Raw genomic sequence first — 16,574 nt, 5'->3', positions numbered from 1 at the left:
CCAGAGAATTTTGTGGAAGAGTAGATATTCAAAGAGAATAAAATCCCGTAAATATACATATATTTAGTGGTACTCTTGTTTTAGCATTTTAACCTTTAAAAAAAACCAACCTGCCATGATTCGCAGAATTATGATTGCTCTGATGAGTTCTGCTGTATGTCCTTTATATACCTAAAACTGATTTAATGAATTTGTCACTTCTTAAACTTCAAAATAACATTTGTTCACTGTAGTTGATTATACAACACATGCATTATTTGGTGTTTCAGGTTGTCTATTTCACAGCTCTGTTTCCTTATGTTGTGTTGTGTATCCTTTTCTTCCGTGGAATCACATTGCCCGGATCAATCGTAGGAATTGAGTACTATCTAACACCCAGATTTGACAAGCTTGGTGATGCAAAGGTAAGGTTTATTTGGAGTCATATTTTCTGCAATTGCTAGATCAAAAGATTCTGAGATGAGAAATATAACCCATTCATTCCTGAAGACTCATCTAAATCAAAGGGTAGACTAGTCCATTATCTGGGCTGTCTAGCGTCCCTAAAATTCCTAAAAAAATCCTTATTTTTTATCAGTTTTGTTCAAAAATTCCTAAAAATGTAGAAAATACCAGGGGAATTCCTAAGAAAAACACTTTTTATTGAATGCAAATTTCTATTTTTTAGGTCAACTGAGGCAAGGTCAGATGACCTATTTTAATAGACTGAATGTTTTGTATTCATAAACAAGTTAACATGTTTTGACTTTTCTGAAACAATTCAATGAGACTAAAATGTAACTAAGATGGTTTTCAAAGTAAGAATCAAGAAGAGTAAGGGGCCAAATTAGTAAGACTTGCTGCAATTTCAATATTCTTATTAGATCAAGACTTGGTAGGAACTGATGCTCTTCATAGATGATAGGTTTTTAAAGTCCCGTGAAAGCATTTAACCAATGGATCTATGTGTGTATCACTGGATGACAAAGCTTTAATTTTGCAGATGATTTTTAATACTTCATACTTAAGAAATTTAGTTTCTGAATTCCTAATTTTATCCCTAAAAGAGCCCTAAATTTTCTTATTTTTGTCCCTTAAATTATTCCTTATTTAATGCCAACAAGTGCTGGACAATATAAAATTTCAGGGGTGAATAGGTTAATATAGAGTAGAATTTGAATCTTGATGTATATAGCCTAATCACCTAAGACATATCATCACTTTGTAATACAGATGTATATAGCCTAATCACCTAAGGAAAATCATCACATTGAAACACAGATGTATATAGCCTAATCACCTAAGGCAAATCATCACATTGAAACACAGATGTATATAGTCGAATCGCCTAAGGCAAATCATCACCTTGAAACACAGATGTATATAGCGTAATCGCCTAAGGCAAATCATCACATTGAAACACAGATGTATATAGCCTAATCGCCTAAGGCAAATTATCACCTTCATGTATATAGCCTAATTGCCTAAGGAAAATTATCACCTTATAATACAGATGTATATAGCCTAATCGCCTAAGGAAAATCATCACCTTGAAATACAGATGTATATAGCCTAATCGCCTTAGGCATATCATCACCTTGAAATACAGATGTATATAGCCTAATCGCCTTAGGCAAATCATCACCTTGAAACACAGATGTATATAGCCTAATCGCCTTAGGCAAATCATCACATTGAAACACAGATGTATATATAGCCTAATCGCCTTAGGCATATCATCGCATTAAAACACATGCTGGCAATTATGTCAGACACCGAATTGGAAATAAGAACTTTTAATTGTTTTTTGTATTTAACAAATCAAAGAAAAAGGAATAAGTACACTATAAAAGAAAAATAACCCTTTTGAGAATTTTACTTCTCAGGATCAAATGATATTCATACTGATATTTTCTGTAAGTGTGCATAAGTTTGGTTAAATGGTCATGTTTTCTGTTGATCTAGGTGTGGTCAGATGCTGCAGCCCAGATATTCTTTGCTCTCAGTCCTGCATGGGGAGGACTCATCACGCTGTCCAGTTACAACAAGTTTCACAACAATTGTTTCAAGTATGTTATAAAGCAATTTACTGCTTTACTGAGCTATCTCTTTGAAATATCTTGGTGACAGCAGGACTCAAATATCATTTCTAAAATAAAAGAATTAAGTTTATAGATTATTCAAAGTTCATTGAATAAATACATTCGTGACACTCTTGCTTTAAGTTGCCATCAGAAGACAATTGGGTCAGCGTTCTCCAGGAAAGCCCAGTATACATTAATTGCAAGCTTGATCAAATTTTAAAATGCTGAAATAAAAAAAAATTGTGGAGAGAAAATTATTAGTATGAAAACATTAAAAAAAAGTGAAATATATGAATTTAAAAAAAAATTGACAGGATATCTTGATATTAAATTTTAACATCAAAAATGTGGTCCTAAATATTTCTTCTGTTTTCATTGTAGGGATGCGATGATAGTATCTGTAGGGAATATTTGCACAAGTATTTTTGCCGGATTTGTCATCTTCTCAATCATCGGTTACCTCGCCCAGGAACTGAACATGCCCGTAGATAAGGTGGTGGACCAAGGTAACATTATCATTCGATTAGTGGTCCAAGGTTCGGGGTGCAAGCCCAAGTCTGATCGTTACATTTTCTCTTGTTACAAAATTTTATCATTACTTGGCTGTGGTTTCACCATCAGACTTAGAACAGTGACTCTGGAATCTTTGAAAAAATGAAAATTATTACAGTGTATATTACTGCTCTACATTCCAATACAAAAAAAAAAAAAAAAAAAAATTGTGTTTATTGAAAAAGTATTATACATTGAATTGAAGTTTTCAGTTTAATATAAACTTAAGATTGAAAAATTGTCCAAATGATTCATATTTATAGTTGGAAAGTGACCATGGATGTTGTATATTACTGTTCCTCAGGTGCTGGTCTGGCTTTTGTTGTCTACCCAGACGTTGTGACGAGGTTACCAGTCTCGCCTCTATGGTCCATCCTGTTTTTCGTGATGATGATCACACTGGGCATGGGCAGCGAGGTAACTATCCACTGACTCCATACTGACTATAGTAAGCTAGAAAAAGGCTGTCCGTGGAATTACTTAATCTTAGAATTACACGAAATTGACTTTTCCTGAAAGTTTGAAAAACACAACACATCATTTCCTCATGAAACACATTAAAAGATTCTGGATTTCTTTTTCTAAATAAAATTATTTAGCAGTAATGACTTCAAATATTTTGAATAGAATTCCAATAGAATAACGAATGTTAGTTAGGTCTGCATGCATGTAGAATTCATCTTTCTAGGTAAATTTCTAGATACATGTTTCTGAAAAAGAAAGCAAACTTCTGGTGTCTCTTCATAATTAAGGTTCATATGAATAAAATTTTGAACAAACAAAAGCCATGACTGATTTATTGTTGACTTTGTAGTTTGCCCTTCTCGAGACTGTGCTGACTGCTATTCAGGATACCTACCCTCAGCTGAGGAGTAAGAAAACCTGGGTTGTACTAGTTGTCTGCATCATGGGATTCCTCTGTGGATTGTCTGTTACCACACGTGTATGTGCTCTTTCTTATCACTAGCTCATATTATCAACAAATGTATTGAATTGCTCTGAAGACCATGTGGTAGCTAAGCCTTTGGCTTAGCATGTAACCCATCCTCGATAAATAAAGTATATTATTTTTATTTTGACAAGAATAAAGTTTGATCAAAGGACTGTCCCAAAATATTTTATGCTTCCACTCCATTGCTTACAGGGCTTCATATAAGCAGTTAAATTAATTTTAGTTAAAAAAGGAGGCAATTTATATACAAATGATTTATTATGAATCTCTGTCAGTTAGATATTTTAATGAATTAAGCCTATTTTGTTTTAAAGAGATTATGTATCAAGATATATAAAATGAAGAAATGTACATAATCATTTTTGACGTTAGCACAATAAAATTTTCTGCATCCGTGATGATTGCTTTTTGAGGTCAATGACATTAAAAGTAAATATAACAATTAGAGGAATTAGTTAGACTATGTAGAGTTTTACAAATCCAGTACATAACAAAATGACATGTAAGGAACTGAATCAGTAATACAATAAATGTGCTTCTCTTTATAGGGCGGAATGTACCTACTTCAGTTGATGGATGCCTATGTTTCAAGTTGGATGGTTTTTGTGATGGCTGCCCTTGAATGTATAATAGTTGGATGGATATATGGTACGTGCAAATAATATCTTAGATATGTAGTATTTTTGTGATAAGTGTAACAGAAAATTATAAACATGTGAAATCACTTTCTCAAATGTAGAGTATTTCTGTTGGATCTTTGATTAGTAGGTAAATATTGAGTTGAAGTTCATCAAACTATATTTGTTGCTTTTAAAGCATGAAAGTTTTTTGTGACCCTGGCTGTTGAAAGGACGTTAATCAGTCCACCCTAATCCATTATTGTGGTAATCATATTTCTGACCTATATTTTAACGACAATAAACTATAGGCAGACATAACATTCTGTTTCAGCAGTTGTTAAATTTCCCTAATCTTTAATTTACAGTGCCTTTTGACTTCATTTAAAATCCTATTGTAGGTGGGGAGAGATTCATCGAGGATATAGAACTGATGATTGGTAGACAGAAAAGATCATTTCATACATACTTTAAAGTGTTCTGGCAGTTCCTGTCACCTGTTACACTCTTGGTAAGTTTTATATCTGTACCATTCTGGCCAACTCTTATTTCAAAAGATATATACCAAATTTTACTTGAATAATAAGTAGATATAATTGATATAGAAATTTTAAATCATAACCTTGGAATTTATTATCATTCAGAGGTTAAGTCACATACAGGTTTTCTTGCCATCGCATTTGAAAGTCTATATAAATCATTGGCTGTTAGTCCAATCCAATCAGCTGTAGGATTAGTGATAAATGATTATAGGTTCAAGAGATATTTTGCACCTTAAAATGTAAACTCTGCATTGATAGATTGATTACAAGATGGATAAATTTGTTCATCTATACTGTAAAATAAAAATTTTTCGCATGTAAGTCACGAAATTAAATCATAGTGAAAATTTCATTGGACATGAAAATGCGTAATTCTGTCATTGCGAAAATAAGTTGGTGTACAGTAATTAACACTAGGAAAGTACGAATAAACCTGAAGTGAAGAATAAAACTTGTACATATTTTCTAATAAAATCCATTTGCCCTCCTATCTAGCAGTGACAATGTGTCTTAAATTTTCAAAAAATTACTTTTTCAGAGTGTATTGATATTCAACCTGATTCAATACAAACCTCTGAAGTTTGACAAGTATGTGTACCCAGTATGGGCAAACGGAGTAGGTTGGCTCCTATCTCTTATACCCATGCTCTTCATTGTGTCATTGATGATATATCAGCTCAAGAATGTAGCACCTGGAGAGCTCAGCTTAGGAGAGGTAAGGGTTACCATAGATTTCTTTACTCAATGAACAACAATGCCCAGGTAAATTCTAAGATGGACGAAGATTGAGAAAAAATATCTAAACTAGTTCTCACCATCATAATAGCAGAAAATAGGTGAAGTACTAGTACACATTGTTTGATTTAATTTTTAAAGTATTAATTGTTTATAAATAAGTAGGATGACTGCAAGTGCTTTATATATATTGATTTGCAGTGTAAGGGAGAGAACTCTTCTTAACCTTATAAATGTGAATGAAACTTCTTTTCTTTGCTTTCAGAAATTCCGGTACTTACTAAGACCATCGAAGGAATGGGGGCCTGCCCATAAAGTACCTACATTTAAATTGGATGACGATGAGATTGTTCCTGACACTAACACTATATCAAATCCCAATTTTTCTTCATCAAATCCATTTGAGACAAAGATATAAAATTAAATATCAAGATGTTCAGATCAGGGTGATGCTTGGCAAAGTCTGGTTCACTCAAACGCTTGTACAAACGCATTCGTCTATTTCTCTTGGTGTTTGTTTAAATTGATAACAAGCCAGCAAACAAAAGTACCCCTCGTTCAAAACATTTAATTGTTTGCACCAACTGCCCAAAGCTCTGTCCCTTCAAAGGGTGTTAGTACAAAAAGTCTTGAGCTTTCATAAAATGCTCTAGTCTCCAGAGTCTTGGATGATGTTGATAGAAACTGCCCTGAGCTCCGCACACTCGGGTGATGCTGGCGGTGCCTCAAGTCCAAAACACTTGGGTAATGCTAGTACAAAATGCCAATGGCCCAGCAGCCTTAGGTATTGCAAGCACAAGTCAGATATGCAAGGGAATACAAATTGCCATACGTCCAGGAAATTAGGATGTTGTTGGTTTGGAAATACAAGTTCCAAATGAGCTAAGTAAAACCTTGAGCTTGTTTGAAAGTCAGAAATCAGAATTGAAAATATTTTGTTAAAGACCCACTTCCTTCTGGGAGCAAAATATAAAGGTTTCTTAAAAAAGAAAATATATACTGATGGATTAAGATGAGGTTACAACACCAAACATATGCAAGATTTTTTTGCATAATGTATGAATACAGTGGGGAGTCATTTTGCTGTTTTGTCGTCTGGCGCAGTGATAGTCAACTACCGCATTGTATTTAGAACGATGGCTTGAAACATAAGACGAATTTTACTATGAAAATTTTTGCAACTCGTCTCGTTTTACATTACCATTTTAAAAATTAATAGCCATTTTGGAAAGGTTGTGGGCCTTCAAAAACTTAAAATCATGCAAATTATAGGAACAGTCTGTTTGACTAGAAGTACAGTAGTAGATTTTGGTTTGATGGATTAGGATCATTTTCACATTATGTTTCACGAGGCACATTTCTGTATAAAAAGGGGCCAATGGAATCATCGATGATATTGATTCATCCTTGATACACGAGGCCCAAATGCTTATGCATTTACATGAAACATTCTATATGCATAATTCTAAAAAATATTTTCTGACATTAACAACCTTGTCTTCAAATTTGTTGTCTGTTAGTTTTCGGCAGTGTACTGTATAAGCCCCAATCAAATTTTGCAGGTTGACAGCATTTGAAGATAGGCCTAAAGCAGTATTGAGTAATCATATGTCTTCGTTCCTAACCTTAACCATTTGATCAATTTGTGACTAATTTCAATTAAAATGTTTGTTCACCCATCCAATATTGCAGTATATACATCCATTTGTTATCTTTGTTGAAAGTTTGGTCAGACCATGTTAACGTAGATCCCTGATCTGAATGTCTTGAGAAAGATGGACCCTACTGGATACATACATTATGTTAGTGTTTAAATGGGTCAATTATTATAAATTAAAAATTACCTGTTCTTGTGTTAAGATATGTAGACACACATACAAACTCATTCAAATGTTTTTGAGGTGGCAAAGTAAAAATGATATTCGAACTTTGATAATGGAAATGTTCATCACCATTATGTATGATTGGTACATATAGTTATAATTTTTTTAGCAAGGGTAGACAAATTGTCCACTTCTGTGAATTGATTCTTGGTTCACTCTGAATTCTGTGAAGTACAATTCACAGAAATGTTCCTCATTGGAAAGACAGTGATCATTGGTAACGATGGAGTTATTCATGTTTGATGTACATTTATGCCTTAGAACATGTTTTTATGCATACCAGGGTAAATTAAACTCTGCTCAATAAATTTATTCAGTATTAATCAAGAGCTGGTAGAAGTTACATATCTCATGTTCTCCAGTTTTTATTTGAGATTATTGAATTATTTACCTTTAAATATAATATTTCTGGATTAAATTTTGTTAAGTATATTATAAGTTGTAAGATTATGTTGCAAGATTATGTTTTTAAATATACAAGTGCTTTTCTAAATCGAACATTACAACAATTTGTTTAAATGTTAATTGGCGGTACCAAATAGTACATTTGATAAGGGAAAAAAATGATGGATTATTTGTTTTCTCAGGATGGAGCTACTACATACTGTAGGTTATACTATTTGGTAATTTCAGTAGTAGTCGCTGTTGTTTTGTTCCACAAATCTAAGTATCACTATTTATAGTGGTGTAACGGTAGTTGTTAGAGATTAGATACACATATGGTGTAACAGTTCTGTTTAGCGCCATCATATATTTTCATGTTATCTCTTTCTTTTAAGAAGTTAGTGCTACACTTTGTTAACTGTTCAATAGTCGCTAATAATTACACTAAGTAATACCGTATATAAGTTGTGCTATAGATGTTAGTATCTAACCATACATCTTTTATTTCAAAACAAACAAAAATAGTTGAAAGCCTAATTTTGTAGTAGACCTTTTATTTTTTGAAAAAAATTGTTGAAGCCTTATTTTGTAGTTGACCTTTTATTTAAAAAAAAACAATGTCTTGTGGTCATAATTACATGTATTATTAACCAGTTTATCATCTGTACTACTGTTATTTAAGTGCTTATTCTAATTAAGTGCTGATATTTTATTTCTCATTTAACTTTTGTTTTGTACAAGAAATATTAATCTCCATAAAGTGCTCATCATATATATATACACTAGTGAATACAAAACTAAACATTATAGTTTGGTTTTGTTAGTTGAAAAGTTTACTTTAGTGCTATTTTTCTGTTTTCATGTTGGAATTGAATATTTTCAAAATTTTATTCAAGATTTATATTCTAGATATTGCTTTAAATTGGTATTTATTTTTTGAAATGTGGTACAAAATATCTACAACCATGTTGAAGAGGTATACGTCTACCTTTATTATTTTATTTAAAACTGGGGAAAAAACATTTCTGTACTTGTTGAAGATTTCAGTTTCGATTTTCACATGGAATGTTACATTATTTGATCATTTTGTGTTTATGTTTTCTGTGGAGTAGATCTGGGTTTCTTGAATCTCCTTTTAAATGTATATACATTATTTGTAGTATTGTTCTAGTGCTTTATTGACTTAGTTTAGTATTGTTCTTCAAAGTAAAACCCAAAAGATTCTAATTTGGCATTTCTTACCCAAACAGCATCTTATGGGTTATGGTTATATAGGTCATTGTGCAGCATTATTTTTGTCACAACGTGTGTACATAGTCACTATAGTATTATTTTTAATGTAACTTTTCATATCATTGATGTGCTTGATTTGTATTCTGTCAAAACAAACTCCTTTTGTGTTGGGTTTTCATATCAAATATATGCTGTTGCCTTACTGCAGTGTACTGCATGTTTTCATTTCAAAATTATGCTTAATGAAATACTCCTGTCTAAATGAATTGCTTTTGCTTGATTTTAACTGTTATGATCCTTTCGTCGCATATGTCCTTTATGCTTGACAAGGTGATAATATATTCTCTCACTGTGATGTGCTTTTACTCCAGTCTTAGTTGCTTTTACTGTGTATCGTAAATGATACAGCATATATCTCCAAAATCTCTTACATACAGACGCTGTGATGTCTACTATTGCTAATGCTGTATTAAGTCTTTATTTAAATACTTTGTTATTGTTTTCATCCATTGATCATAGAGGATTGTCTCTAGAAATTGTATAGGCCATGGAAATGTGAAATATTTCATGCAGAATGTTTTATTAGTGACAGCCTCAACAATGCAAAACTGGACTTGATACACAATGTCTTTCAGTAAACAATCAGGATAGAAGGTCGATATCCCGTGCCTTCGCCTCTCGTAATGTGTTCTCAGGAAGTGATGCACCACACCGCACATAAACAAGGTTTGTGGGTGTGTGATGACACTTCAGCTACATTCGATTTCATTTCTATGGTAACACATTATTCTATTTTGATAATGTGATATTGCAACATTTTGCATCCATTTTGTTGCAATTCTGAATTTATGTTATGTAATTTCTGATATTGTTATGTAAATAACAGTTGTTATGCAGTACATTGTTAATATTTGTGTACAAATATGAGTGTGATGATTGCTGTATAGTGTTAGACACGTCACGCGTGTATTAGGGCTATTCCAGAGTTTGAAATGTCAGAGAGATAAAAGACACTCAATTTTTGGTTCATCCTCATTTTGCCGTTAAAAAAAGTTATATTTTAATTGGTCTTTGATAGAATTCACTGTAACCCTCACACATAGAAAATTTAGGAACAGCCCCGATACAATCTACTGTATGTACATAATAAAATAACAGTAGTACCTGTATAGTCAGATATCCAACAATCTGTTGCTTACCATTTCTGGATAATCTAGAAAGAAGCTCATCAGGAATTGTTAGACTATGACTTTTCAGTGTAACTGCATTTGTGAAAACGTCTGTAAATATGTGGTGTCAATTTGCTAGCTGGATTTTTCAGTGAAATTTCATAATTCATATCAATGGATGTGTTCTATGTGGTGGTGACAGTTTGAATGGAGATTGACGGTTTTACTTGAAGTATGCCTGTAGAATGTATTAACATTCTTAAGCCTCTTGTTTTGAAATCTGCTGTATATATCCAATATTACTCATTTACAAGTTATCATTTTCAAAAAAATATTTTTTGATTCACTTGCTTCATCATGGATCTCATTTCCTGTATATTCTTATGCATTTAACTTGTGTTTTGGTATGTTTTATCATGCAACATTTATCTTTTTCTCAGTCTTATCTTTTGAAGACTTTTGTTAAGAACATAATGTTGTGTCAGTATACCTACTAGAGCGAGATTAGTACAACTTATCATGAATATAGCACTTGAATTTGAGTATCATATTTGTATTGAATATAACACTGTAGATGGATTCCCTTTCCTCATATACAAGGATTCAGCCATTCATTTCATGTATTAAACAAACATGTGTTTGAATGAAAGCCTCCCATACTTACAAATAATCGTGACACCATGATAGGCTGGCTGCCTTCTTGCCCTGACAAAAGATAGATTTGTTTTTTTAATTAATGAAAGTGGAGTTTACATTGTAATGTATGGGAGAGTATGATGGCTTGAACAATGTAGAATTTAAAGTAAACTAGTCTAAACTATGACTTAACATTAGCCTATATGCTTCACAAGGCCAAAATTCACTGTAGATTTAAAACCGCAGCTGTAATGAATTCAAGAAACATTGCTCAACTTAATTATAGCATGTAGTTCATTCATTTTACATTAGAGATTGCTTTTGAATTTATTTTTGTGTATTTTCTTTACACATGATTTTATCATAATAGATATAATTATCTTTATAATGCAACATAATTCAGATAGTGATAAATTGATCCTGTGTGTATTACTTTTTATACAAAGTGTGAATCTCATTTTCTGACATGCAAATATAAAAGATAAAAAAAAGCAAGCATGAAGCTCCCATGTGACCTTCATCTAACCAAGGTTTGACAAATAAAATTTCAAATCTTTAACTTCGCTAATAGACATGAATAATTATAATACATGTTCTGTATTTAATGATTTAAAAGACTCATGTTTGATTGGTGATGTAATAAGTTTCATGCAAGGAGCTTGTGCAAAATTGACATAGTTGCAAAGTCATCCTATGAAAATGTGGTCTCTCCACTGTCTTATGTCAAAATTATAAGCTTTTAACTTATATATTTAAAGATTTAAGTTATATGCAAAATTGGAAATTCTATTGTCACTTTGTTGTAGACATGCACAATAGTTATTTGGTAATGCATTTTTACAGACACATTAGATTAAATAGACCACCATTCATACCTCGGAATTTTTATGCTAAGGTTGTATACTTAGTATGCTAAAACCTACCTCCAAGTGATTTATAAAATGTGTTATGGAAAGTGAATCCAACACGGGTTAAAATAGAAAAGATTAATCAAAATCAGTAATTTATCAAGAAAAAAATTATTAAGTACTTTTGTATAGGAACTTGTCAGTACATAATGGTATAGTAATATTATTAAAACTCTCTTCATGTTTATCAAGAGAAGGGTTAAAATTAAATGCAATTTTACAGAAAAGTTTTATTATATGTGTAAGCCAACAAATGTTACGAACAAATTTGAATTTTTTTGAAACTGCTTTTGTTTGGTAATTGATTTCAATGTCCCTTCCAAATGTGTGTTTCTTTTATTTCTGTATTTTGTATATCTTTGATGTCTATCCTTTGGTGATTTTGAATTTTTCTATATTCTTCAGTATACATATAACTAGCTTTACACAAAAAAAAAAGAATATTGGTGTAACGTCTCTAAATAAGTCCGAAATTAAGTGTTCATGTTCCTATCCAACTTAAAAAGTGAAAGAAAATAACCAAAAAAAGAACTGTGGACTATCTGCTTTGTTATATTATAGATATTGTGGCTGATAATATAGGTGTAATCATGCGTTGTCCACTTGTTCGACAATCCAATTTCTTGCGTGCCTTGGTAGACATTTCTTTAATCTTCCAAATATTACAATTTTCTTTCCCATCACCCATCATCTACTCAAGTATTGAATTTAGAAGCCATTGTTCATGGCATACTTGTAGCTAAATATTTATAAAGGCAGTTTTATGAACACAGAACAGCGATCAATTAATAATGTAAATAGTCTTTATAATACAGTTTACCTGGTTGAAGTGCTCATTTTTATTATTTTATTGATATATATATATATATATATATATATATATCATGTTTGTTTTCTCTAGTGACCAAAAGAAATGGTGATTACCTTGTTGCTACATATCTAACTACAACCCAAACACAATGTTCTGGATGGAATTTATCTGGATATGTATAGACATAATCAATGATGATTTGTTTCGACATCTATCTGAGTGTTAAAATCTAGCACTGATAGGTTTAAGAGAAGGCTTTGTCTAATGGTATGAAGCACCCATTGATTTTGTTAATGAACATAAAATTACGTTTGAAGTTTTTTTTTTAATGTGGATTTTATGTTTGGCTGAACATGTTTGATGTTTCTCAATAATCTCAAGCATTATTATGTAACATTTACTGTTGCTACATATACTATCTACCCAACATCTTGCCATAAAAGCCATTTTACAAGGTAACCTTGATGTTTAAGTGCTCAAAACTTTATAGCTGATAATTATTGATAATAACAAAAGGCAATCCAGAATGTCTTGGTGATTTGATTGGACTTCAGACAAAAATATTAAAATGACAAACTCCATACCAGTGTTCAATAACTCTGTGATACCCAATAATGGATCACTAATTCAAAATAATGCTACGTGTCAAATTGTCTAAGTTTCAAGAATGAGACAACAAACGTGAACATCAAATTCATTGAGGACTGTATATTCTGTATTTGTATATACAGAGTTATCTGCCCTTGTGGGTAATAATGTGTTTGGAAGCATCACATCATATTTTTCATAGAAAACGACCAGAGTTTTGCTCAGAAAATAACGACGTCACAATGGTTAACATACTCACAAGGGCGATAACTTTGTAACATGCAAAGTGGGAATTATCATAAGCAGCACTTTGGTATCAAACTCTCGATGGTTAACCTACCTACAAGGGAGATAACTTTGTAACATGCAAAGTGGGAATTATCATAAGCAGCAAACTCTCAATGTTTTTGTGTAGTGTTGTGTACATACATGAACTCCACATAACACAATACTAGCAAGTAAACCGTGTTGTGATAATTCAGAAAAAAAATTTCATTCAGGTACCATGAAATCAACTTTTGAGTTTCCCTTGTGTTGCATTTTTATTACTCCAAGCTACATATAAATTGCCAGAGTTCATTCCTGGAAGGTTTTCAGTTTTAAGTTTGATCAAATAACAGCAACTTGGTGTTATATTTACGTCAATTTTTAAGTATGAATTGCTGCCGAAATGTAATGACTGCATTTTGCATTGTTGTACACATGTCATTAAAGTTGCTAAATCACTGTTCGTTGTTTGTTTGTTTGTGAAAAAATATCATTAGTTTTACGGTAAATTTACTTGCATGACTGTATCTATGAAAACAAGAGGCCCATGGGCCTTAGCGGTCACCCGAGTTCAGATACAGAATGAAACAAAGACATATAAACACTACATGCATATATTGGCCAATCAGGCCCTTGAAGTCAGTCAGTTATTTTATAAATTTGACTTTTTTATTAGCTCACCTGGTCCAAAGGACCGAGGTGAGCTTATGGGATACCGCAGCGTCCGGCGTCCGTCGTCCAGCGTCCAGCGTCCGTCAACAATCGACTTCTTCTCCATAACCGCTGGTCGGATTTCAACAAAATTTGACTGGTAGCATCCTTATGGGCTACCAACTGAAAATTGTACAAATGATGGGGCTGACCCCCCGGGGGCCTGAGGGGCGGGGCCAAAGGGGTCAATTTGGCTATTTCCATATAAACGACTTCTTCTCTGACACTAAGCATGGGATAGCACCCATAATGCAATGGTAGCATCCTTATAGGGTGGGGATTCAAAATTGTACAAATGATGGGGCTGACCCCCCGGGGGCCTGAGGGGCGGGGTCAATTTGGCTATTTCCATATAAACGACTTCTTCTCTGAAACTAAGCATGAGATAGCACTCATAATGCAATTGTAGTATCGTTATAGGGTGGGGATTCAAAATTGTACAAATAATGGGGCTGACCCCGGGGGGGCCTGAGGGGCGGGGTCAAAAGGGGTCAATTTGGCTATTTCCATATAAACGACTTCTCTGAAACTAAGCATGGTATAGCACCCATAATGCAATGGTAGCATCCTTATAGGGTGGGGATTCAAAATTGTACAAATAATGGGGCTGACCCCCCGGGGGCCTGAGGGGCGGGGTCAAAAGGGGCCAATTTGGCTATTTCCGTATAAACGACTTCTTCTCTGAAACTAAGCATGGTATAGCACCCATAATGCAATGGTAGCATCCTTATAGGGTGGGGATTCAAAATTATGCAAATGATAGGGCTGACCCCCCGGGGGCCTGAGGGGCGGGGTCAAAAGGGGTTAATTTGGCTATTTTCATATAAATGACTTCTTCTCTGCAACTAAGCATGGTATAGCACCCATTATGCAATGGTAGCATCCTTATAGGGTGGGGATTCCAAATTGTGCAAATGATGGGGCTGACCCCCCGGGGGTCTGAGGGGCGGGGTCAAAAGGGGTCATTTTGGCTATTTCTATATAAATGACTTCTTCTCTGCAACTAAGCATGGTATAGCACCCATAATGCACTGGTAGCATCCTTGTAGGCTGGGGATTCAAAATTTTGCAAATGATAGGGCTGACCCCCCGGGGGTCTGAGGGGCGGGGTCAAAAGGGGTCATTTTGGCTATTTCCATATAAATGACTTCTTCTCTGCAACTAAGCATGGTATAGCACCCATAATGCAATGGTAGCATCCTTGTAGGCTGGGGATTCCAAATTGAGCAAATGATAGGGCTGACCCCCGGGGGCCTGAGGGGTGGGGTCAAAAGTGGTCAATTTCCATATAAATGACTTTTTCTCTGCAACTTAACATGGGATTGCGCTCATAATGCAATGGTTACATCCTTATAGGGTTTGGATTCAAAATTTTGCAAATGATGGGGCTGACCCCCCGGGGCCTGAAGGGTGGGGTCAAAAGGGGTCAATTTGGCTATTTCCATATAAACGACTTCTTCTCTGCAACTAAGAATGGAAAAGCACTTATAATGCAATGGTAGCATCCTAATAGGGTTGGGATTTGAAATTGTACAAATGATAGGGCTGACCCCCGGGGCCTTAAACGGCAATAGATGCGAGGTCAAAAAGGTCAATTAGGCTACTATTTTCATATAAATTGCTTTGTCTCTGAACCTATGTATTGGATAGCATATTTGTATGGTATCAATAGCATCATTGTATGGTTGTGATTCAAAATTAAACTTTGGGAGTCAATTTTGCTTATTTTTCTAATTGTCAGAGTATTGTGATAATTACTAACAAAAAACCAGGTGAGCGATACAGGCCCTCTGGGCCTCTTGTCTATGAAGAGTATTTGGTTCCATCAAGTCTGTGAATTCAGGAGAAAGATTTTTGAAATGTTATCTATTTTGACCCCTTTTGGCTCTGGCCCCTGGGGGACGGCCAGGACCAATATGGATATGACGTTAAAATGCTATTTCAGGCTTATAATTCTAACCCAGTTTGACTCATTTCCTTTGACAAATAAGCAAACAATGTTCATAAATGTGTTTTTCCTGTAAAAACTATTGTAAACTTGACCCCCTCCCCAGGGGGAATCATGAGACCCATGGGTCATATAAATCACAATTTTGTAAAGGACCTTAAGACCTTTCCATCTATGAAGAGTATTTGATTCTACCATTTCCAGAATTTCAGAAGAAGATTTTTGAAGTTTTAGTCTATTTGACCCATTTTGGCCCCGCCCCTCTGGCCCCTGGGGGTCAGTCATGGAAAATTTGTTAATAGGATTCAATGGCCATCTCATAGGGATAATTCTGACAACATTTGACTAATTTCCTATTATGAATTACCAAATAATGCTGAAAAATGTGTTTTCCCTATATAAACTATAGTAATCTTAACCCTCTCCCAAGGGGTAAAACATGAGACCCCAGGGTCATATAATTCACAATTTTTGTAGAGGGCTTTAAGACCTTCCAATCTATGAAGAATACCTGGTTACATCAAGTCTGTGAATTCAGAAAAAGATTTTTGAAATTTTAACCATTTTGACCCCAT

General features: G+C 33.9%; 1 protein-coding gene across 3 annotated transcripts in view; it reads left to right on the top strand.

Moving 5' to 3' along the window:
• Positions 1 to 13,799, top strand: part of LOC138329463 (sodium- and chloride-dependent glycine transporter 2-like) — a 30,369-nt gene extending 16,570 nt beyond the window's left edge. For all 3 annotated transcript variants that reach the window (XM_069276481.1, XM_069276483.1, XM_069276480.1), the window contains exons 8-16: positions 270 to 404; positions 1,945 to 2,048; positions 2,445 to 2,569; positions 2,920 to 3,032; positions 3,430 to 3,558; positions 4,116 to 4,215; positions 4,586 to 4,695; positions 5,265 to 5,441; positions 5,727 to 13,799. In XM_069276481.1, coding sequence (XP_069132582.1) covers positions 270 to 404; positions 1,945 to 2,048; positions 2,445 to 2,569; positions 2,920 to 3,032; positions 3,430 to 3,558; positions 4,116 to 4,215; positions 4,586 to 4,695; positions 5,265 to 5,441; positions 5,727 to 5,879 — 1,146 coding nt within the window. In that variant the 3' untranslated portion in view covers positions 5,880 to 13,799. The remainder of the gene's footprint in view (positions 1 to 269; positions 405 to 1,944; positions 2,049 to 2,444; positions 2,570 to 2,919; positions 3,033 to 3,429; positions 3,559 to 4,115; positions 4,216 to 4,585; positions 4,696 to 5,264; positions 5,442 to 5,726) is intronic.
• The last annotated feature ends 2,775 nt before the right edge of the window (positions 13,800 to 16,574 follow it).

This window comes from Argopecten irradians, chromosome 8 (genome assembly GCF_041381155.1).
Source record: "Argopecten irradians isolate NY chromosome 8, Ai_NY, whole genome shotgun sequence".
NCBI lineage: Eukaryota > Metazoa > Mollusca > Bivalvia > Pectinida > Pectinidae > Argopecten > Argopecten irradians.
The sequence above is the reverse complement of the archived record's forward strand: the minus strand, read 5'-3'. Positions and strand labels throughout refer to the sequence as shown.